We start from the raw sequence: 21,397 nt of genomic DNA on the forward strand, positions 1-21,397 counted from the left end.
AACTTGTTCGGCGCTTGCGTGAGCGCTTGCAGCAAAATGTCAGGCTCCGACAAACTGGTATCGCGCAGTCGGCCAGAGGCGGAACCGTCGCCTCCTCAGATTTCTGCTGGTGGAGTCTGCAGCGTTTTCAGGTGCAGGATTTCCGGGACGAGAGGTCGCCAGCTAGACCGTAGACGGGCGTGCAGGCAGAAAGTTCTACGGGTAATTGTCTGTGTGTGTAGGGCCCCGATTCACGCGCGCGGAAGCGGAAAATAATTCGCACTCCTCAGTCCGCGTTTGAACAAATATCTACGACGGACAAGCAACAAGCCAAAGCCGTCCAGCCGAACACAGCGGACACTGAAGCCGAAGGGAAGGCCCTTAACTTGGCTCCGTCGCTCCTTCACAATGCAGGCCTAGTAGGAAGCACAGAATAACACAACAACGCCGGAAAGCGACTGGCTCTGCGCCCCTAACAGCAGACGCGTATCCGCATCGAGGTCAGTAAGAATATCATATACATGTATAAAAATATATATACACATCTGTATGCCTGTGTGGACGGCGTGGCCACGGTGTCTTCTTGACGCGTGAGCTGAAGGTTGAAGCAACAAGAGATGGACTCGCGAACACAACGGACGAGAATCTGTACGGATGCTCGCTTGAATTCGTCGGCAGAAAGACAGAGAACTGCCGATCTCCTTTATATCGGGGGCCAGAGGTCACTGAGTTCGCGAATGGTCTTGTAGTCGGCGAAGCGCTGCAGCTTGATGTAATCCGACAAGAGGAAGCCCTTGGATTCCTTCCACTTTTCCAGGAACGCCTTTCTGCAGCAGAAAACAGAGAGAACAGCAGCAGAGCAACTGTAAAGGTGCATGAGCACTCGTACGTGCATCTACACACATGCTTGCACGCAGGCACTAATTCGTCCTCTGAAGCCCACGTATACGCCGCAGCCCCCTACCGAAGCGACACGCTGGGCGCGGAGAAGCGCTTCTGCGCGACGCGATCCACGCACACAAAAAGAAAGGAGTGTTCGCTCTCCTCTCCTCGCGCGCCTCCTGTTGAGCGTCCGCTGGCGTCCGAGCGTGTCGCTCAGTCCACGTGGCTTTCTCTGCCCTTCTCGCGAAGGAGGCGCGGCTCGGAGCGCATGTGTCCGACGGGGCAGGAAAACGTGCGTACCTGCTGCCGATTCTGTTTCGCTGGAGTTCGCGGATGAACTCACGAAGCGCGTGCGAGGAGGAGCGCGCGCCGGCAAGCGCCATTTGGGGGGCTACGAGGAGGTTGGAGACGTAGGACGCGAGTTTGTGAAACAGCTTGCCCTCCAGGAAGGCGCACGCGAGTGTCGCATACAACAGCTCGTGGGTCGGCGGCAGCGGCGTCTCCACAGCAGGCAGGGCGAGACTCAGTGGGGCGTACTGGGGCTTCTGCCAGCCGATGACTGCGTCCCGCGTTGGGTCGTAGCTGAGCGCACAGATCAAAAAGCCGAGACCAAAAAGTGGGAGGACACAGGGACGGCGACGGCGAAAGACCCACGGACAACGGAACCGCAGGCGTGCGCGAGGAGGGCGAACGCCCAGAGGACGCACAGTCAACCGCTAAGAGCAAGGACCAGAACTCCACGCATACACGCTACACTTTGACACACGCCGATCCAGACACTCAGACAAGTTAAGCCGAACGCGGAGCGTCTCAGTGAACATGCGGTGCGATCCAGAACTGAACAACTCACACCAAGTAAACAAAGACGCAGGTCACGGACTCCTGAAAAATCGAATACGCGGAGAGAAAACGGGGTATTAGCAAGCTCTTGAAATCGAAGTAGAGAGCGACCGTCAGCATGGAGAAGGCGCGGTGTCAGGCTTACGTGGGCGCGGGGATGTCTAGGAAAGTCCCTGGGCGGATAAGCGGCGAGGCGCAGAGGCTGAGGGCTCTGACGTCGACGGCCATGCAGTCTCGCAAGAAGGGCCTCGAAGTGCTCAGAATGAAGTTGTACGCAACAAGCAACGGGCGCGGCCTGCAGACACAAGACACCACTCCGCGAAACTGGCCGTGTGGAAGATGCACCGCTTCTCGTGCTGCTTTCTCTATCGCGCAGTGCCCGAATGTGCCTTCGCCTGTGTCACGAGGACTGCCGCGGTTTTTGTCACAAATGCAAATACCCACGCATCCGTCGCGGGTGGCGTTCGTTCTCTTCTCCCTTTTCTGCAGACTGGGGCCCGCGTCGCATCTCCCGCTCCTCCTCTCGGTCCTATTCTTCCTCTGCCTGTCTCACCTGTGTCGCGCGAGGTTGGACGTCGGATGGAGGAATGCGAGGCGCTGTTCGCCGCCGCGCTTCAGCTCCGCGGCGCTGTAGCCGCCGTCTCGCGCGGGTGCGCCGAGATCTCTCGCGCGGTCGCCGCCCGTCAGGTCGGCGCGCGTCGAGCCTTCAGTCCAGACAGCCACGTGGTCGACGAGCCCCTCCAAGACGCACGCATGCAGCGCCAGGCGGACCTCCGGCGTGGGGGGCTGAGGCTTGAGCGGGACGACGAGCGGCTGGGGAACTCCGCCGTCTGCGTGTTTCTTCTTCGCCTTGAGGGCCTTCCTCGCCTCGCGGTCGGCTCCCTGCGCTCCAGCTTGCCCAGCATGCTTGGTGTACATGGGCAGGAGGATGCTGGCGAGCTGGTTCCCGAGCAGATACACGTCCTTCATCTTCTTCGAATTTAAGCCGAACCGCCGACAGAACTTGCCGCGGTTCGCAGCGTGGCAGTACGCGCCGCACATCCACAAATACGCGTCGATGTCGTTATTGTAGTCGCGCCACGGATACTGGGGCTCGTTCTGGTCGCCTGTGTCGCGCGTGTCTGCTTCCGCCTTCTCATCTTCATCCTCGTCGTCGTCGTCGCTGTCGATGTCTAGTCCCGTGCCCGCCGCTGCAGGCCCCTTGGCGGACTTTTGTTTCTCGTTCTTTTTCTCTCGCGTTGACTCCAGCGCCGGCCGCGAAAACCGCGCGTGCTGCGCGACGAGCTCGCCCACGGACAGCGCGCCGACGAGGAGGCAGCACAGACCGAGGCAGTCCGGCCCCAGCTGGCGAGATCTGAAGCCACACAGAAGCGCGGAACACGACGCCGCAAAAGAATGACTAACAAAGCGCAGGACGCCTGAGATACCCTGTCTACGTGTTAACGTCTCCTGGCGATTTCTGAGTCCTCTCGTTCTGCTCCATGGTACCTCACGGTCGTGTTTGGCTTCTTGCCTTGCTCATCTGCATCGCTCACTTTAAAAGCGCAAAAATTAGCATTTTGGCGTAGCGTGGCGGAATCGGCAAATCCGCAAGCTTCGCGCCCAGCTTTGTGCATTTGTCTTCTTCGTTTCCCCGGCGCGGCCTCGGGTCTTCCTGTCTGCCGCTGGCTAGCTCGCCCCCCCGCAGACGGCTAGTCGCCGGCGGGGAAGGCGGCAGGGCCTTGGGCTCCAAAACTCCCAGCGCCACAAGACGCTCCCGCGCGCCCGCAAGCGCTTGCGCCGGCGGCGGTGAAGGGAAAGGGAATGTCGAGAGACGCGAAATTCCTGGCAAACGCGGGGCGCGGAAACACGAGGAAATCGCGCGATGTTGAGGCAATTAGATGCACACACAGTGAACATAACGAGGGGCGGCAGGAACTGCAACTCGACGAGACACGTGAATCCACATGTGCTCAGTTGCATGCATCTGCGTGCGGCGTTGCACATTGCACTGCCCCTTCCTACGCGACGCTTGTCGCACGACGCCCGGCTCTCTCCCTTCGCGAAATCAACTCTGGGGCGGAACTTTCTCTAGATCTCGAAGTGAAGCGTCTGCGCCCGACCAGCCACCGCGCCTGGCAGGACTGTTCGCGGCGCTTGTGTCGCGGCCGACTGTATGCCTCAGGCCCCCCAGCCCGCGTTTTCGGTCGCGCTGCATGCGACTTCTGCTCACCGAGGTTGGCCATGTAGAGCAGCAGCGAGTCAAGCGGCGTGCGCATGATCGCAGGCTCGCTGGACGGCTGGAAGACGTGCTCGTAGACGCTGGAGGAGTAGAGGCGGTAGCAGAAGCCTGCACCCACGCGCCCCGCGCGGCCGGCTCTCTGCAGCGCAGAGGCCTGCGTGATGAACGAGATCTGGAAGCGCGAGACGCAGGAAGCCTCAGAGGCGCCGACGCTCGCGGCGCTCTCCGAAGCAAACACGCGGCGCTTCTCCCGACCCGTGTCAATCACGTACCTGAAAGCCACGCCTCAAACGCCTGAGACAAGAATAGAGATAAAGCGAGAAGAAACAGACAGGCGCTGCCCCCCCCCCCCCAGGGCAAAGCACCGTCCAGGAGGGCCGCTTCATCACGCGCGAGCCAGGAAGCTGCCGCCGGCAGACGGCTGAAACCATGTGCTAGATGGTGCAGCTCAGCTCTTCGGCACACATGTACATCTACTCAGGTCCGCGGATGCCCTCAGCCTCTTCAGAGCGCCAAGGTGCAGCAGCATACATGTCCTCTAGCGTCGAAACGGAAGGCGAAGCACGCGTGCGCAGGCGCAACAGATATACAGCTATCGAGATAGATCTGAGGATCACTAGGCTCGGCGCTGTGCGGAGGCACACGCTCGGATCTGAGGAGTACAAGAAGGAGGCGATTCGAAAGCCATCTGGTGCGCCTACTCACCGCACGTTTGGGAGCGTGACGGAGGTTTCCGCCACGTTGGTCGCGACAATGACGAGGCGTTCGTGGGGCTTGGGGAGTCTGAAAGCCTTGAGCTGCTCTCTGGGCGGCAGCGCCGCGTAGAGCGGAATGGCGGTCAACTGCGAGTGAAACGGGTCGTCCCCCTTCTCCCAAGGCGACTTGCTTGATCCCGACATCGCGCCTGAAGCCTCCTGCTCGCGCTTGGCCCGTCGGGGGGTCATCCCCGACCCGCCGGCGCCCTGCCAGACTGTTGAGCCTTCGCCGCGGCGCTCGCGGCGACTCAGCCGCTTTTCTTCTGAGGCGTTCTCGAAGCTGTCGAACAACGCAGACAAGGCTGACTCCGGCGCCTCCGCCCCGTCCGCGGGAGGCCCTTCAGTCTCCGCCTCTGCCTCGGACTCGCTGTCGACCATTTGCCAAGTCGCCTTTCGCTCCGCCACGCGCTCTGCGCCTCCGCCCCGTCTCTGCGTCTCCGCTCGCTCGCGCCGCCTCGCAGCGCCGCAGTGATCTGCCGCCCAGTCGTCTTCTCCGTCGGAACCCGAGGACCCCTCGGCGTCTGCGGAGAGCCCGTCGTCGCCCTCCTCGTCCTCTTGGTCCGAAAGCTCGAAGGCCTGCGCGGCGTCCGCCTCCTCCCCGCCGTCGCCGCCGCCGTCACCGTCACCGTCGCCGTCCGCCGCCGGCAGGCCCGCGGCTCGGCGCCTCGCCTCTCGCTCCGCCCGCCACGCGTCCCAGCGCCCCAAGGCCGCAACGACTTCCTCCACTTCTTCGCGACCCGTGACGAAGAGAAGAATCGACCCCGGGGGAAGTTTGCTGCATCCACAAACACGCAACACGTCCACGTCCTCTTGTGCGAGGTTGAACAGACAAATATGCATGTATAAATGCGCCACGATTCTCCGTATAGGTGCGCATACAAATAGACCCAGACAGAGAGAGACAGACGGGCAGCGAGGGACCGATACAGAGATGAAGAGTGAGACAGATATGATGTGTGTCTGCGCATAGGTGCGCGGCTGTTCCGCTGGGCGCGTCATGTCGCGCAGCGGCCTACCAGTGCGCCTGAATGCACTTCTTGATCGCAGCCTTCACATAGTTGTCGGGCGTTCGCCGGGAGAAGAAGGACGTGACGTGGAACTGTTTGGCGGGAATGGAGAGCAGCGCAGGGGCCGGGCAGAAGAGGTTCGCGTTATCGGTGAAGTCCTTCGCGCGCAGCGACGCGGACATGATCACGAGTCTGGCGAACAGACACAAATCTTCGAAAAGGCAGGTGAGTCAAGGCAAGAAGGGCAAAGGTAACGGAAGGCGGGAGTCCCCAGTGGTCTGACAAGCCGGTTGGAGACAGTCGGAGACTGGCGCAGAGCACACTGGGAGAACGCGGGTGTGGCGTGAGGCACGGGCAGGGATCGAACAGCTATCGGGGGCGGGCAGTGAAAGAAAAACGAGATAAACAGCTAGAGCAGGCCGTAGACGTGTTGCGGCACTTTCGAAAACCAACGTAAAAACCTGTATGCGAAGGCGGATGTGGTGGAGGCATTTCAGCCGGACACTCTATTTTTCTCCTGAATAAAGCAAATTTTCACAGTCAGCCCGAAGGCGTGGCACGCTCGCATCGAAAGCCCCGCACTCGCTAGCGAAAGATCTGCGCGTGGGCGGGGGTACGCCACAGAAACACCCTGAGACAAAAACGCCCCTTTCAGAAACTGTCGTCTCTGCTGAGCCACCTTGCACCCGAGGCCGGACGACAAAAACTTTGGAGGCGCCTTCCATCCCCCGTGACTCGTCGAGGAGATCACGTCCGCTTGGGAGGCGAGATACTTTAGCTTCGTCCAGCGACTCAGGAGGAAACTCGAGGAAGGCCCGACAGCAGGCGATGAGCAGGCAACCGCGAATCCGAAGTCGTCGACGCTCGACTCACTTGAGGGGCGGCAGCTGGAGCTCGCCAGACTCAAACTTTGCTCGGCGCAGCTTCACAGCGCGCGAGAGAAGGCCGATAAGAAGATCTGTGTTGACAGAGCGCTCATGGGCCTCATCGATGATGATGCATGCGTATTCGCTGCAGCAGAAAGAGGAAAGTAAAGAAAGGGCTCTCGTCACTACGGCTCTGCAGTCCCCCGGACAGAGCGCGCAGGTCGACCGTATCCACATCCCAACAGCGCAGATATACGGACTAGAAGCAAATAAACAGTTGCATGATGGCTGGGACGCATGTGCTCAGACCGATCACGTCACCACGCATACACATGGCGCCCGCGGGTCCTCCGCACGCGCAAAAGAATAACAGGGCTTATTTCAACGCAGCGTCAACGACGAGAGCCGCGCTCTCTACTCGCCCAGAGGAGACAGCTCCTCAAGACTTTATCTGCCTTTCCTGACTCGTAGGAAAGACAGGACAGAGCGCGAACTCCGAAGGGGTGTGTACCGATGGAGGCAGCGATGTCGGTCACGCCTCCACGCTTCCCCAAGAGGGGCACAGGCGGGCAGCTCCGTAGCCAGAGCAGCGAAACGCAACGAGAAGCGCGGAAAAAGGGGCGGGAATTTGAGCACTTACGAGCACAGAAAGTCGCGCTGGATTTCTCGCAGGAGCACCCCGTCGGTCATGAACTTGATGCGGCAGTCCGGCCCCAAGTTTTCGCTCTTGTGGCGGATCTGAAAAAGCCAAACGAGACACAGGGCGCCTCCAGTGCATGCGTGCTTCCCCGGCCAGCCGAAGGCGCCCCCCCCCCTTCCGCTCTGAGGGACCCGGGGCCGTTCTCCTCTGTAGGGCGAATCCCAGCTGCGCGCGTACGTGGTATCCGACGAGCTTCTGTGTCCCCATTTCCTCCGCGACGCGCCGAGCGACCATCACTGCGGCCACGCGGCGAGGCTGCGTGACGCCGATCTTCAGCTTCAGCCGCGCAGGCGGCGGAGACGCCGCGGGCGCATCCGGCGCAGACGCGGGCGCAGGCGGCGGAGACGAGGCCGGGTGAAGAGTGGGGTAGCAGATGCCGGCTTCGAAAAAGAATTGAGGAATCTGCAGGCCGCGACAAACCACGGAACCGGCGCAGTGAGCCAGGGGCGGACGCAGGAGAAACAGACGAGAAATCGAGAACCAGGCGGGCTAGACGCTAAACCCTAATGCGGTTGAGTGGGGACAGCGAGTGGCGAGGCAGATCTCCAACACGGTGTTCCGAGCTCTCTCTCGTCTGCGACGCCTCTCCTCACCTGCGTACTCTTCCCCGAACCGGTTTCTCCGCACACGCAGAGGACGTCGGCGTGCCTCCTTCGCTTCATCAGCTTTTCTCTCCTTTTCTTCTTTTCCTGCAGCCGCCAGCTCGGGCGCGCTGCACCCGGCTGGCTGGGCTTCGCCTCGTCGTCGGGCTCCTCCTCGGAGAGCGAGGAGAGGCCCGCGGCGTGCTCGTCATCGGAGACGACGTCTTCGTCCGCGTCTTCTCGGCGGGGATGCCGATGCTGATTGGAGAATACAACAAACTTGCTCTCAACCTCGGCGGCAGGCAGCGCCAGGCGCGCGGCCTCAATCGCGCTGCTTCGATGGAGCTCGGCTGTCGCGCGGAGCGGATCATACACCACGCGCGGCAGACACGGCAAAGGCGAGGTCCCCGAAGAACACGACGCCGACGGCGGCGACGGAGCCGACGAAGAGGAGCAAGAAGGCGCAGACGACGCAGCAGACGCGGGAGAAGCTGAAGCCAAGGGGGAAGCGGCTTTCGAAGGGACAGACGCTGACGAAGGAGAAGAAGGGCACGTAGCTTTGGTCTCTTTGTCTTCACTCTTCGGGGGCGGGTGCGCGACGTTTTTCTGCTGCGCGGCCGGCGCGGAGTCGCCTTTCAACTCTGCTTCTGCGTTTGGCTGGTCTTGGGTTGCCCCGGCCTGCGCCGCGCCGAGCTCTTTCCGCTCCTTCTCTTGCTGCGCCTTCGTCTCTCTCGCCGCTGCAGCCTGTCTGGCTCGCTCCTTCGCCTCGGTCTTCCGCGCCTCTACCGCCTTCTGCCGCTCCTTCAGCTCGCGCTCGCGCGCAAGGCGGGCGGTCTCCTCGCTGCACACCAGCCACCACGGACGACACGAGATAGACGCGAAAGTAAGGAGGAAAGCACGAAAATGCGAAAAGCTCGACAGGGCCCCTGATAGGCACCGATACACATCTATATATAAAGGTCGGAGCGGTGCGCCGGCAGCAAAAACGGGAGAGAAGCGGGTGGCGCCAGCGAGCGGGCGCTGCTCAGCCAGAAGGCTACAGAGCGTGAGACAGCTGCAGCAGACGCGGAGGCGGAGACGGGTGGAGTCGGACAAAACACTCCAGAGTTATACAGACCCAGCGCCGAATGAGACGAAATCGCGAGCAAAGCAGGCGCCGTCCACGCGTCCGCAGCGACATGCGCTGAGAGGCTCGGTAACCGATAGCAGAGTTTCCCTTCAACCGCACGCGAAGACGCGCCGGTTTTAGGTTCTACATTGAAGGGAGGGGAGGTGTTTTGATGTCTTGCAGTCACGGCTGCTGCGTTTTTTTCCGGCTTCTCAGCAGTTCGTCGGCGCGCAGAGCGAGAACGCCTTCCGCTTACAGGGCCATCTTTCTCTCCATGCGCGCTTCCATTCGCTTCCTCTTGCCTTTCCGCAGAGGCTGAAGAGCGCCGAATGCGCTCGCTTTCTTCGCGGTCTGATCGGCGCCCAGCAGCGGCAGAGCCCCGCCGGCCGCCAGGCAACTCTCGGTTTGATTCACCTGGCTCCCGCTCGTCTCCTCGCCGTCCTCTGCTGCTGCAGAAAAAACAAGACGAAAAGGGTCGCGGCCAAAATTGAGAAGAGAGAGACAGGCAAAGGCTGAAAGGACAGGGCGCCGGCGGCCGGGAGTGCAAATCAGGCGAACCGAGCGCAAGCGAAGGGGCGAGAAGTCACAGACACAAGGAGACCCAAGCACACTGCGAACCGACGGTCAACTGTGGAAAAGGACCGGGATTTGCATGACATAGATACACAGTGTCTCCGAGCACATCGCTGCCAGACGTGGAGATGGACGCGGAGGAACCTGCAAAGGCAGAGCTGCGGCCCGCGGGTCTGCCGGAAAGACGCCAGAATCTGCGCGTGTAGTTAGGTCGCAACAATTAGGTCGCAACAAATACAAAGATATAGATACGTTTTCAGGGAGATATGTAGATACAGGCATATGCAAGTCGCATCCGCAGCGCAGACTCTCAGTCCTAAACCCTCCAGAAAATACGGTATATTCTCCTGGGGGACCCTGGCAAGCGGCAGAGTCTGACAGATCTTTCTGCGCGCGACAGAGACAGCGCCTCTCACCCGCGGAGGGCTTGTCCAGGCGATACAGCTGCAGCTCCGTCATTACGGCCTCGCGCCGCGCGCTAGCATCGTGCTTCTTCTGCGAAAACAGAGACGCGAGGCGCAGCTAGAAAAAACACAGTGCTCGTCAGGCATATTCACATGTGCTCAGCACCATTCAGACACGCAAATGCTTACATTCACGAGGTAATGCTAGCTGTGAGACAGACATGTATCCGCATATACAGAGAGAGGCATGGACAAGCATGGGCGCATATATGTGTCTCCTAGCCGCCATACAAAGATGCACTGAAACATACTCTGGGTGAGCACAGGAGCAGCAACGCCGCTGCAAGCCTAGGTGGCGAGCCGCAAGACATCCCGTGCTGTGTGGCGGAAGGAGCGAAAGGTTTGGATGGAAAGATGAAAAGCAGCTGATGCAACCGAAGTCGTCCAGGAAGCAGAAGGCAGAGATGCGTTCTATTAGAAGTTTCTCTAAAGCTTGTAGTCATTTTATGTGAATATAAAATCTTCAAAAAACACAAAACAAAAATAAATCGGCGCCGCTTAAGCCAGTTCTACCTGTAGCTGTTCGAGTTTCCGGCGCTTCCGCTTGGACATCTTCTTCTCGCCTTCTCCCTCGCCCTTTTCGGGTTCTGTTCGCGGGGGCCTGTCCTGTGGCAGAATGATCAAGGCGTTGGGGTCGTGGCCGTGCTGCGATAACACAGTCGAGGCGAAACAATGAAGATAGACGGGGGGGCGCGGGAGCTACGGGCCGATCTCCGTGAGTTTTCTTCAGCTATTATTACGAATGTAGTTTATGGTCCCTTCAGAGAACGCTAAAAATGATTCGATGTCCCTTTGTTAAAAGCGTATGTCGGATCCGAGATTCGCAGTCCACAGCCAACGGACCACGTTCAAGACCAGGACATGGTTTACGAAACGAGAGGTGAAGGCAACTGGCAATCGCAGTGAGGCCGAACAGCAAAAGACGAAAGCCTGACCAAATAATAGGGCAGCGACTGATGCACTAGTACATAGAGAGGCAAACGGCGGAAGAGGACGACAGGCTTGGTGTAAAGCTGGGAACAAGGGACACAAAGTGCGTGCGTGGGAAGACGCCTCATCGGGCTTGGGAGAGGCGGCTCCAGCGACCGGAAAAGGCGAAGACGAGGAAAACGACAGCGGCGGCGAGCCGGGTGATGGGTTTGCCCTCTTCACTTCGCAGAAGTCGCGGGATCTCACTGCGCTCAGTGACTCGTTCACGGGGGATTGTCTCACCGCAGAGAAGTCGTCGCTGCAAGAAAATACATGAGGATCAAGGAGAGGAGCGGAGGCGAGGCAAACGTCAGTCTGATTGACGTTTGAAGCGGATACGGTGGGCGCGGCGTCGCCCGAGCCGGGGCGCATGCGCGCCACCTTCTTCTTCGCCTTTTTCATGACGGTAGACGCAAAGGAAAGTGGCTCCAGGCAGCGACTTAGAAAGAAGGACAAAGCGAGAAGAAGGGCCTGCGGGCGAAGGCCAGCAGGAGGGGAGAAAAGCGCGCAAAGCGAGCATGCAGGTCGAAGGGACAATCAGCGAAAAGCTCCGACGGCGAAGAGCGGATAAGAAGGAGGAAAAAGCGGCAGCCTGCGAAGAACAGGAGGGCCGGCGTGAGGAATATCAAAGGAGACAAGGAGAGAGACAAAGCCTGATTCGGAAAAATTCGCATGGTCAACTAAAATACGCTGCGAGCAGCGCTTACGCATGTGCCCGCCTTTCACAGCGATGAGGATGCGGGAGTCGCTTGAAAACCCGTCTAAACAGGAGAAGAAAGATAGAAATACGCGTCGAAGAGAACGGACCTACCAGAGAGAACCAAAGCGTAAAAAGGCTCTTTCATTCTTCGTCGTAGTCCTGTAGAATCGCGAGGTTTCCGAGCAAAGAAGCCCCGGGCATACCTTCGCGTAGAATGCATGCCTAGCTGGCGTCTGCGCTGCACACGTTCGGTGCGACGACGCCGCGAAGGCGGATTTGCGTCTTTCTTCGCACATTGTTCTTTATTTTTCATGTCGCGCTTTGCTCGCGTGTGCGTCTTCAGGTAAACTCTTTCCCACACGAACCGCTTTTGTGCCTTCGTCTCGAAACTTGACGCCGCGCCTATCCCCGGGTCTGGCAGAGTAGCTCGCTTTGCGAAGCTGAAGAAAGGGCGGCACGGGGGGAAGAGAAGGCTATTTCGGAGATAAAGCGCGGTTTCCTCTTTTTTCACAGTGCTTCTTCCACAGAGTCTCCTGAGCCTGCATCCGCACCCGTCGTCTGCGGCCTGCTGCAGCGCAGCCCTCCTGTCTTCCTCTTCGCTGTCGAGACGCCACCGAAAGCGCGCGCGTCGAGGATTCTCCTCTGTGTCTTTGTTCGTTTCCTTCTTCGTTGTTGCTCTCGCCCGCCGTTGTTGTTGGCTTCTTTCTGCGTCCTCACAGTTTGCTGGGGGGGAGGCAGCTTTCATCGAGTCGAATCGTGCGTCCCGTTTGGCAGCAGACTTGGGTCCCCGTTTCCTGCCCTCTCATCAGGACATCACACAGTTTTCCTTTGTCAGGCTTCCGCGTATTTTCTCCAACTTTTCCGCGTTGCCTGCGCGGCGGCGAGGCGACGTGGAGCCGCGCTGACTTCCTCGTCTCGTCTTCACGACCCTCACCTCTCCCTCCTCCGCGGAGGCAGTGTGCGTCTCTGGACTCCTGTCTCTCTCCTCTCCGTCCTCTGTCCTGGCTTCGCTCGTGTGAGGGCGTCTCACCACCGAGCCGCGTTCGTGTCTTCCGCCGCGCTTGTGTGGTGCAGCGCGCAAAGATGGCCGCAGCTGGCGAGCGGCTTCCCCCGGCGGCAGAGGCCGCCACCTCGGAAGGGAGCTTCGGCGCTGCGGGTGCCGCGGAGAGTTTCCCGCTCTCGATCCTGCCGACTATGACGTATGCCGAGATGACTTCTTCGCCTCTGCTGTACGTAGCGTGCATCGCGTCATTCTTCCTCACGCATGCGCTTCTGGTCTGTCTGCTGCGGCTGTGCCGCGCCAAGTCGCCTCTGCTCGCCGAGTGTGCGTTCCCGCGGCACGGCGTCAACCGCATCATTTCCACGCTGCATGCATGCATCGTGATCAACTGGTCGCTACTGGTCTTGCTGGAAGACTCGCGCAGCGCGGAGCCGGCGGGCGCGGCGGGCGCGGCGGGCTCGCGCTGCCTCTTCCACTTTGGGCGCCCGGTCACGGTTTTTGAGCGCCCGCTGCTGCTCTTCTCGTTCAGCTACTTCCTCTATGACACCTTCTACGAGCTCGCCTCGTGGGATATCTCCTCGGTGCTGCATCACGTGACTTGCATCGTGGATATCCTCGTCGTGCTTGCAAACGACCGCGCCGGCACCGACCTCGTCACCGCCCTCCTCATCGCGGAAATCAGCACCCCGGCGCTCCATCTCCGCTACGGGCTCGTTCAGTACTCAAAGAAGGCTGACGCGCTTGCCAAGAGCCTGGCGGAGAAGGAGGAGGGGGGGGCGAACACCAGCCAGGGCGAGCGGCAGGCGGAGGCGCAGGGGGCTGTGGAGGCAGCGAGCCACTCGGGCGCCGCGACGTGGGCGCCAGAGGTCGTCGCGGAGGCGCTGAAGACCTACGACTTCAAGAGGCCACTGGATGCTGTCGAGCGCGCGTTCTTCATCATCTTTCTCTTTGGCAGAGGCGTCGCAGCGCCCTGCCTCGTCTACGCCTGCGTGACTTGCCGCACCACGCCGAACCTCGTCCGCATCGGATCTGTGGGCATCCTAGTGGTCAGCGTCTTCTGGATCGTCCTCCTCTTCCGCGGCCTCATCAAGCGGATAAAAAACCGACCCCGCGGGTCTCTCGCGGGTCAGAAGGTCCCGACCAAGTGCAAGAAGCGCGAATTCGGCGTGCTGCCCGTCGAGGCCGCGCGAGCCGAAGGTGACTCGCCGCGCGGCGGCGACGCAGACAACAAGAAGGTGGAGTAGAAACGCGAAAGACTGGTGTATAAAAGGGACAGATGTTGTGCGTCGCGTGGCTGCGAGGCACGTTGCTCCTGCTTCTTGCTCGAATCAGAGCTCGCGTACCAAGAGGAGCAGACGAGCGGCATCTGCTGGGGGGAGGGTGGCGGGTCCGTCCTAGGTGTTTGTTTCCTTCTGCTCGCCAGCCAACCCTCCGGCAACGCGACAGGGGAGGCGCGGGCAGTGAGCCTGTCAGCGACGGGCTCCAACTGTCAGGGGCACCCGGGAGTCTCTGTGGCTCAGCGTTTGTGAGCAGACGGGAAGTGTCTTTTGCTCGCGGCTACCGCCCACTGCTGCCTGAGGGCGCTCGGACGGTGCGCATGCGTCTCTTGAGAAACGACGCAACGGTTTTTTCTGGATATATCGTACGCTGGGGAGGCGTCAGGACCCGAAGACGCCGTCTACACTGCGCGTGCGTTCTCGTGTTCACTGCAAAGACACATGCGTAACCGTGGTTTTACATTCCTGCGGACTCTCCGTGAATTTCTTCGCACATCTGGAACACAGTACACATATACATATATATATCTTTGATGCTCTCCGTATGATAGATCGCCACTAGTATATATACACAAATATTAGTAGCTGCGGCGAGCCCGCCGGGTACCTGTGCGAAGCAGGGTCTATGCTGTCGTAGGTAGGAGCAGCAATGGCTGCATGTCGGGTTCCCGCTGCGGAGGCTTCTACTGTCGCAGCTGAAATCTCTGGTGCAGGCCCCATCTCCTCGAAAAAGCGGGTTTTTGAGACGGGTTAAGCAGTGAAGATCCGTCGCGCTCACGGATGAAAGAGTGCGTCTGTGTGTGGGACGACAAAAACCTCAGGGTGGCACAGGCGCTCACTCATGCAGAGGGAAATGGAGATTCTGAACGAATGGCGCCGGTCGCTCATTGTGCGAATATGCGCATACATATGGCCCCCGCTGAACTGCATTAGTTTTCTCCTTCTAGGCGGTGCGTGTGCGAAGCTATATATATATATATATTGCGAACCTATATATTTATACATATATATAGCGAGATATATATATGCACAGATATCCATGAGTCTTGTACGCGTGAATGTGTATCGAGAGACAGAAGGCGTTGCGTGAGCGTAAGCGACTGTGTGCTGTCGATGACCGGCCCTGTGACACAATTGTCTGTCTTTCTGTCTGTGTCTTTTCATGTGGGGCTGAAAGCCGCCGCGACCTCTCTGAGAGGCTGGTGCTTCTCGGCTGTAGATCAGACGGAAGTTTGTTACATTAATCGGATCTTTGCTTCACACAGCCTCTCGCATGCGTTCAGCGAATGTATTTCGAGGTGTGTGTCAGACATGCAGCACCAGAAGCTGCCTTCTCGACACTGAGAGAAGCAGACCCTAGGCTGCAGTCACTACGCTTTGGTGCGGAATGGCGCGTCGCAGGGCGCTGTGGCGGCTGAGCAGACTAAAGCTGCGGCCGTAGTAGAGCATTTCAATCATTTTCCAGTACTATGTGCAATCGCCATCAAGTGGCATTTAGCTATGTCGGAGAAGTCCCCGAAAACCGATGGGGACGTTCGTGGACGTAATGAACGATACACTCACTCCCTGCCCTGTTGCGGCAGCGCATTAACACGCACCTAAAACTGGTGGCGAAAACCACACTATCGAGCACGACGACCTGCAGGGGGTTCGATCCTCCATTTCTCTCCTGGTGTCCCATGCTCTCGCCTGGGGGCGAATCTACACGCCGTCGTGGGCGCGTTTGCCTAGCACAGACGCGCACAACTACCGAATTTGCCTCCGCGCGTCTTCCCAGCATCGCTCCGTGAGGCTGCCTCCATTCTCGACGCTGCAAGCTGCCCCCGGTCCTCTGCAGTATTCCGCGTGACCGCGTGTATCGATTGCCTTCGAAGGGAAACCTTGTTTCAGCGAGTGCTGCCTCGCGTGTCACGTTTCGTACAATACAGCGGATCGATTCGACTACTCGCTTTGCACACGTGGTCAGGTGGTGTCGCGCCAAAGTCTTCGCTGTTCTTCGGGCGATTCCGCCTTTCCGTGAAGGGCTTCGTGCCACAAAACAACACGAGGCGAGGGAGAGCGCAACTTTTTAGGTGGCGCGTTCCCCCCCCTGTCTTCACCACGTATCGCCATCCGCTGCCTTCCTGCGACCGTGCGCGCATGCGTGCCGTGTAGCGCAGCGCGAATCGGCCTTTTCGTTGAGAACAAAACTCCAAAGGAACGGCTCGCTCTCTGGTTCTTCTGGGTTACGGTGCCTCTCCTGTCTTCGGCTGCGATGCTTACCTCGGGGTGTGACCAGTTTTCCTTCCGCTGGAAGTCGGCGCGAGGTTCAGTCACGAGTGTGCAGCAGCTGCCAGGGCAGCATGTGCAATGTTTTTCGCAGCTGAGTCCTTCGTCGTCTTTTGTCCATGTCCCCCGCGCTCGTAGTTTTCCGGCATCTTTCTCTGCTAAGTAGCTTTTCTGGACGGCCAAAAGCACGCCTCTCGAGGTGCGAAAGCGCGAGTTTCGCGCTGTCTTCACAGCGTGCGGCTCACGCGCACGCGCAGCGGTCCATCGTCCTCGTCTGCCCTCCTTCCGTTCTGCTCTGGTGACCGTCTGCCCGCCTTGTCGTTTTCTCTCCAGCTTCCTCCTCTCTCTGCTCTTTCTGAGGCCGATCCAGACCAGCGGAGTTCCGGTGCTATCTTCCTGGACCCAACTGTTGCTCCTCGCGCGGAGAGGATAGGTCACTGCGCGCTGGAATGGCTGCGCTCGCCTAGCTGCGCAAAAAGTAGGCTGAGACGCTAAGCGCGCAAGGAAGGGATGCTGCTTTTGTAAGTTCAGGATTTGCTGTGCGGCGAAACAGTGCGAAGATCCGTCGCGGGCGAGCGTCCTGAGCCCGTCCCTGCTTCAACTGCGGTGCCGAGGGAGCGGCCTCTCTGGGACCGTCTAAGGGGCGGCCCGCGAGGAGGAAACGGGCGCAGCAAACGACGCGAGAAGGCGACTTTCTTTGTTTTGGCGAGACAGAAGGAAGGGGGAAGGCTGGCGAATCTCAGTCGCCGCATACGGCCTAGGGGGTGCGGACGGGGCGAGGCAGAGGCCGCTCGCCAGCTGCAAGGAGGCCGTCTTGAGTCTTCTTTCGAGGATCGGCTTGCCTCCTCCTGTCTAGAGTTCGCCTCTAAGTGACTGCTGCCTCTTTGCCACAATGGCGGGTCGGCAACCACTGCCTTCTCTCTTGTCTCACTTCTCCATTTCCTCTGTTTCCCTCGCGTCTGGTTGTCTCTCGCGCACCGGCCGCCTCTCTTGTCTTGTCGTCCGCGTCGCGCTGCTCCTTCTTCTCTGCGCTGTCTCTTCTCCACGCGCTGCGCTCCCGTCTCCGCCAGGCTCCTCCCCGGTTGCCTTCGTGGCTGCTTCAGAGGCGGCACCTGCGGCCTTCGCGAGCTCGGCGGCGTTCCAGAGATTTGAGGAGCTCCGCCGCCGCGCAGAGGCTTCGCCCTCGTTCGTCTTTTTCTTCGACATCGACCACTACAACTCGCTCCTTCTCCAGACGCTCCCCGCGGCGCGCGTGAGGCCTCGGCGGGGTCAGCTAGCCCCCAGAGGACCGTCGCTCTTCAGGCGTCACGGGCCTTTCCGACCCTATCACCTCTTTGTCCTCTACTCGCTTGTCGGTGACGCTCAGCGCCTCGCGAACTGCAACGAATGCAAAGACGCAGTGGAGGCTTTCACAAAAGTCGCCGAGGCGTACCATGGCGCAGGTAAAAACGAAGGGAGGCAAGGAAGCGGCCGCCAGGGGATCCCGCCGACCCGCAGCGGGTCGGTCTCCCCCGCGTTGAACTCCCCCCCGAATCCCCTCTATTCAGGGTCGCCTGTTGAGCGATTCCCTTCGTCGTGAGCATCTTCTGGTCTGGCTGCAGCCCCCCTCAGCATGGTGAAATACATACTTGCATATGTATATACATATGTGAGCGCATCTGTAAAGGGTCGTGGCAGGATGTTCAGACGCTAGGCGTCACATGCTGACTGGACTCGAGACCCGAGGCTGCGGAGTGGCTTCTTCCCTTCCGATGACCAGACTCGGCGTTCAGGCCGAGCCCTCCATGGTGCACTCAGTCTGGAGCCGCGCGAGGGGCTCTTCCTGCGGCACGTGTGCGTCCACGACGCAGGTGGATAACTACCTGTGTGTAAGTATATCTGTATGAATGTATAAATTTATAGGTAGTTGTATAAGAATGGCATGTGTTGGTTGCGTCGCAGCTCCTTTTCGACGAGTTTTTTTCTGTTCGCAGGCGCCTCAGTTTTTCCCTGGCCAGCGGAGGGTGGGAATCCTGCGACCCCGGCGGCCTCCGTCGCGCCTGTGCTTTTTGCCATCGTCGACGTCGCGACCCTGAACCGGACTCCCGCCTTGCATGCGCTGCCGTCGCTGCCGGCGGTCGCGCACATCCCTCCCTCACTGTCTCCCGAAGAGGAGGAAGACGACGGCGAAGACGGCGAGGAGGAGGAAGACGACTTCAACCCCGGGGACCAGTGGGCTAAGATGAGCGCCAACGCGCCGCTTCCTTTCCCGCGCGAAGAAGTTCTCGTCCTTCAGAGAGCCATAAACGACGCCGGCGTCAAGAAAAGCATGCTGGAATGGGTCAACATGAAGTCTCAGAGGTGCGTCTCGCGCCGCAGGCGGCTCCGCGTGGCGCTCCCTGCTCCAGAGAGAGAGCGACGTCGCTGGGTACAGGTGTATGTGCTGCTTTATCAGTTTTTGCAGATCTCGCGCGAAGCTCTTCATCTCCGGGCGTCTGTCGTGACCGATTGCTGTCTGCGGACACCCGCACAGAGAGGCCTTCCGGCGGCGTCTCGAGTTCGGGGTGCCTGCGCAAAAGTCTGGAAACGGCCAGCGAAGAAGGGACTGCACATCCTCTCTTAGTCTGCAGTTCTGTCGCCCGCTGTTTTCTTCCAACCGATCTCTGATGAGACTCCGATGCGCCTTTTCATACGTGGTTTGGGACGCTTGTCATCCGCAGAGAGGAGCGATCGCGGCGTCGGGGTTGGGTCTTCAGGAGTATGTGTGTCTTTCCCTACCTCGCGTTCGCTAGGAGTTCTGCGTGTGCGCCTTCGGCCTTGGGGGAGTTCGATCGTCCTTTCGCTGCGTTGACAGGCCTCACCTGCTTTTTTCGCGTGCGTCTCTCGTTCAGGACAGTCACGATTCCGACAACGATCTGGATGGACGCATGGTCGCTGTGCGGGCTCTTGGCGATCGCTAGCGTGCTCCTGGCGGTCGTTCGGCGGCTGCTGCGCCTGCTGCCAGAGTATCCCTGGCTCCTTTCTGGAGGCGCGTGCTTCGTTTACTGGCTGAGCACAAGCGGGTTGGTTTTTTCCATTCAGCACCGCGTCCCGCTCTTCGCGGTTCAACCGGAGACGCAGCAGAAAGTGTTTGTCGCCCCCAACGCGCGAAGCCAGTATTTCTTGGAGGGGTTGACCATGAGTGCATGCGCATTGGCGTGCGGCGTCGCCGCGGCCTTCCTCATCTTCTTGCCGTCTTCCTTTCTTCCTTCGCGCCAGGATCTTCTGGAAAGCGAAGAGCCCTCCTCCCGCGCGCGAGACGCGTCTGTGTCTGGCAAGCGCCGCTGTCTGCTCGTGGCCGTGGCGCGGCCTCCGCGCCTCCGGTGGCCGTGCGGGCTCGGGGGCGAGGAGGCCGCGCCAGGGGCCCCGAGCGACAACGAAGGGTCAGGGGAACGCGGCGGCGGCGCCTCTTCGAACTCCTCTGCAGGGGCGCGGAGGCGCCAAGGGACAGTCGGAGGCGGGAAAGAAGCGACCCTCGCGGATGCGCGGAGGCGAGAGCGAGAGGAGGAGGAAGAAAAAGAGATCCTCCAGTGGATTAAGGCGGAGGAGCGCCTACTACGACACGAAGAAGGAACGGGGTCGAGCTCTTGGCCGACTCGCCTCTGCTTACTTGTTTGCCTGTTTATGACGGCCTTCACGTTCATCGGATCTGCCAGCATCGTGTTCCAGGCCTACAGGCAGAAAGCTGTGTGGTACAAGGTCCCCTTCTTCCCTCCGCCGACGTACAAACGCGGCCCAATGAGAGTCGATCGGGGCAATGAGCTCTGAGAGCCGAGGCAAGGAGTAGCGAGTGCCAAGGCAGTGACCCTCCCGTTTTTCTGCTTCGTGCTTGCTATGCCAAAGAGCCGGCGAAACATGTGGACTCTTTTCCGCAGTGAGACAGTGTCCTCAATACCTAGCAAAACCATGTGCGCTGCACCAAACGGTCTCCTCCCCCCTCCCCGCCCCGCCCCGCCCCCCCCCCTTCCCCCCCTTCCCCCCCCTTCCCCCCCGGTTCAGCCCCGCAGCAATGCCCCCACAGCGGTGATCAGAGTTAGCCGCGAGGAGTTCTCCTGATGTCTCCATGCTTCCATCATATCGGATGTAATCGTTGTTCGCCTCAACCACGGGAAAACGGATGTTGAGGAGTCCGTGTTTCAGGCTTGAGGCGTGTGTTTTCACAACGCGCACGCTTGAGGAGGCACACGTATCCGGGGGTGGCCTCCGCGCGACGAGCAGGCTGACGCAGTTTCGCAGCGGCAGCCGGGCATTTTGTCTATGCCGAGCGGTTGGCTAAACAAGGGAGGGTACTCTCGCGAATCACCAAGAAGTGATAGTTTTGGGCGCTCGCTAACGAGCTGAGTTCTCGCACGCAGCTGGTAGCTTTCAAGACGCGGCACCAACTGATCTCCCCACGTCAGAGGAAGACACTAAGATTACTGCAGTGGTACCTGTCGATCCCGTGAAGCAGACTTCTGCAAGCGTCTAGCATTCCAGAGTTGCTGCACCCTTGAGTCCTGGAATGCCGCAGTTGTGGAACACTAGAGTGTTTAGGCTCCCGACAGGATTGTGCACATATGGAACCAGGTTGAATTACGGCGGTGCCGCAATTCGTTGCGACTTCCAGTTCATCGATTAGGAATCTCACGCCACCCTCCAAGAGATAGCCTTCTCATGCAACAAAATCAACCCTTTCCTTCGTGCTGGTAGCTGATTGCCTTGTAAGAACCGATGGTGCAACAGCTCGTTAAAGACCACCAGAAGCAATGTAGCATACGCGTTCAAGTTCCCGTTCCTGGCAGCAATTGTGGAAGTTCATGCCCGCAAAGTTCATCGCTTCTGTGCCTGCTAAGACCAGGCAAGCAAGAACGCACGCTGCTTGAAAGTGTTCAAAACCCCTGCGTTTTCCCCTATAGTCCAGTACCTTATCAACTGCGTCATGGCAGGCATGCCCTCCCCGTCCTCCTGCCCAGTTGCTTCCGCTGTAATGAAATCTGAGCGCATCCTGTGCTCAGCTCTTCATCCCACCTCGTGTCGTTCTAGTTCTGCACTTCCGCTCAACATTTCTTTGCGACCCTGTCGCAGAAAGAACGCCGCTGGGGGCTCTCCCATGAATGCGCCATGAGCAGACCCTAGGGGCAGGCAAGGTAATCCGCAGAGAGTATATCCGGCAGCGGGATTTACGCGGTGCGGCTTACCGACGAAGAGCA

General features: G+C 59.7%; 3 protein-coding genes across 3 annotated transcripts; 2 read left to right on the forward strand and 1 right to left on the reverse strand.

Annotated features, from left to right (window-relative positions):
* Positions 1 to 682: 682 nt before the first annotated feature.
* On the reverse strand, positions 683 to 11,347 carry BESB_026420 (helicase associated domain (ha2) protein; the record flags this gene model as incomplete). Its single annotated transcript, XM_029361322.1, has 16 exons — positions 683 to 806; positions 1,162 to 1,443; positions 1,847 to 1,996; positions 2,255 to 3,055; positions 3,237 to 3,525; positions 3,914 to 4,194; positions 4,628 to 5,452; positions 5,694 to 5,876; positions 6,558 to 6,695; positions 7,191 to 7,288; positions 7,428 to 7,652; positions 7,844 to 8,672; positions 9,196 to 9,388; positions 9,929 to 10,007; positions 10,490 to 10,621; positions 11,189 to 11,347. The coding sequence occupies 16 exons, from the start codon at positions 11,345 to 11,347 to the stop codon at positions 683 to 685; spliced, it is 4,788 nt and encodes a 1,595-aa protein (XP_029215677.1).
* Positions 11,348 to 12,728: 1,381 nt separating this feature from the next.
* BESB_026430 (uncharacterized protein) lies at positions 12,729 to 13,889 on the forward strand (the record flags this gene model as incomplete). The annotated part of the gene is made up of 1 exon (XM_029361323.1): positions 12,729 to 13,889. The coding sequence occupies one exon, from the start codon at positions 12,729 to 12,731 to the stop codon at positions 13,887 to 13,889; it is 1,161 nt and encodes a 386-aa protein (XP_029215678.1).
* A 3,193-nt stretch (positions 13,890 to 17,082) lies between these two features.
* On the forward strand, positions 17,083 to 19,976 carry BESB_026440 (uncharacterized protein; the record flags this gene model as incomplete). The annotated part of the gene is made up of 3 exons (XM_029361324.1): positions 17,083 to 17,632; positions 18,164 to 18,530; positions 19,061 to 19,976. The coding sequence occupies 3 exons, from the start codon at positions 17,083 to 17,085 to the stop codon at positions 19,974 to 19,976; spliced, it is 1,833 nt and encodes a 610-aa protein (XP_029215679.1).
* Positions 19,977 to 21,397: the final 1,421 nt, after the last annotated feature.

The sequence above is a fragment of the Besnoitia besnoiti genome (assembly GCF_002563875.1).
Source record: "Besnoitia besnoiti strain Bb-Ger1 chromosome Unknown contig00014, whole genome shotgun sequence".
NCBI classification, from domain to species: domain Eukaryota; phylum Apicomplexa; class Conoidasida; order Eucoccidiorida; family Sarcocystidae; genus Besnoitia; species Besnoitia besnoiti.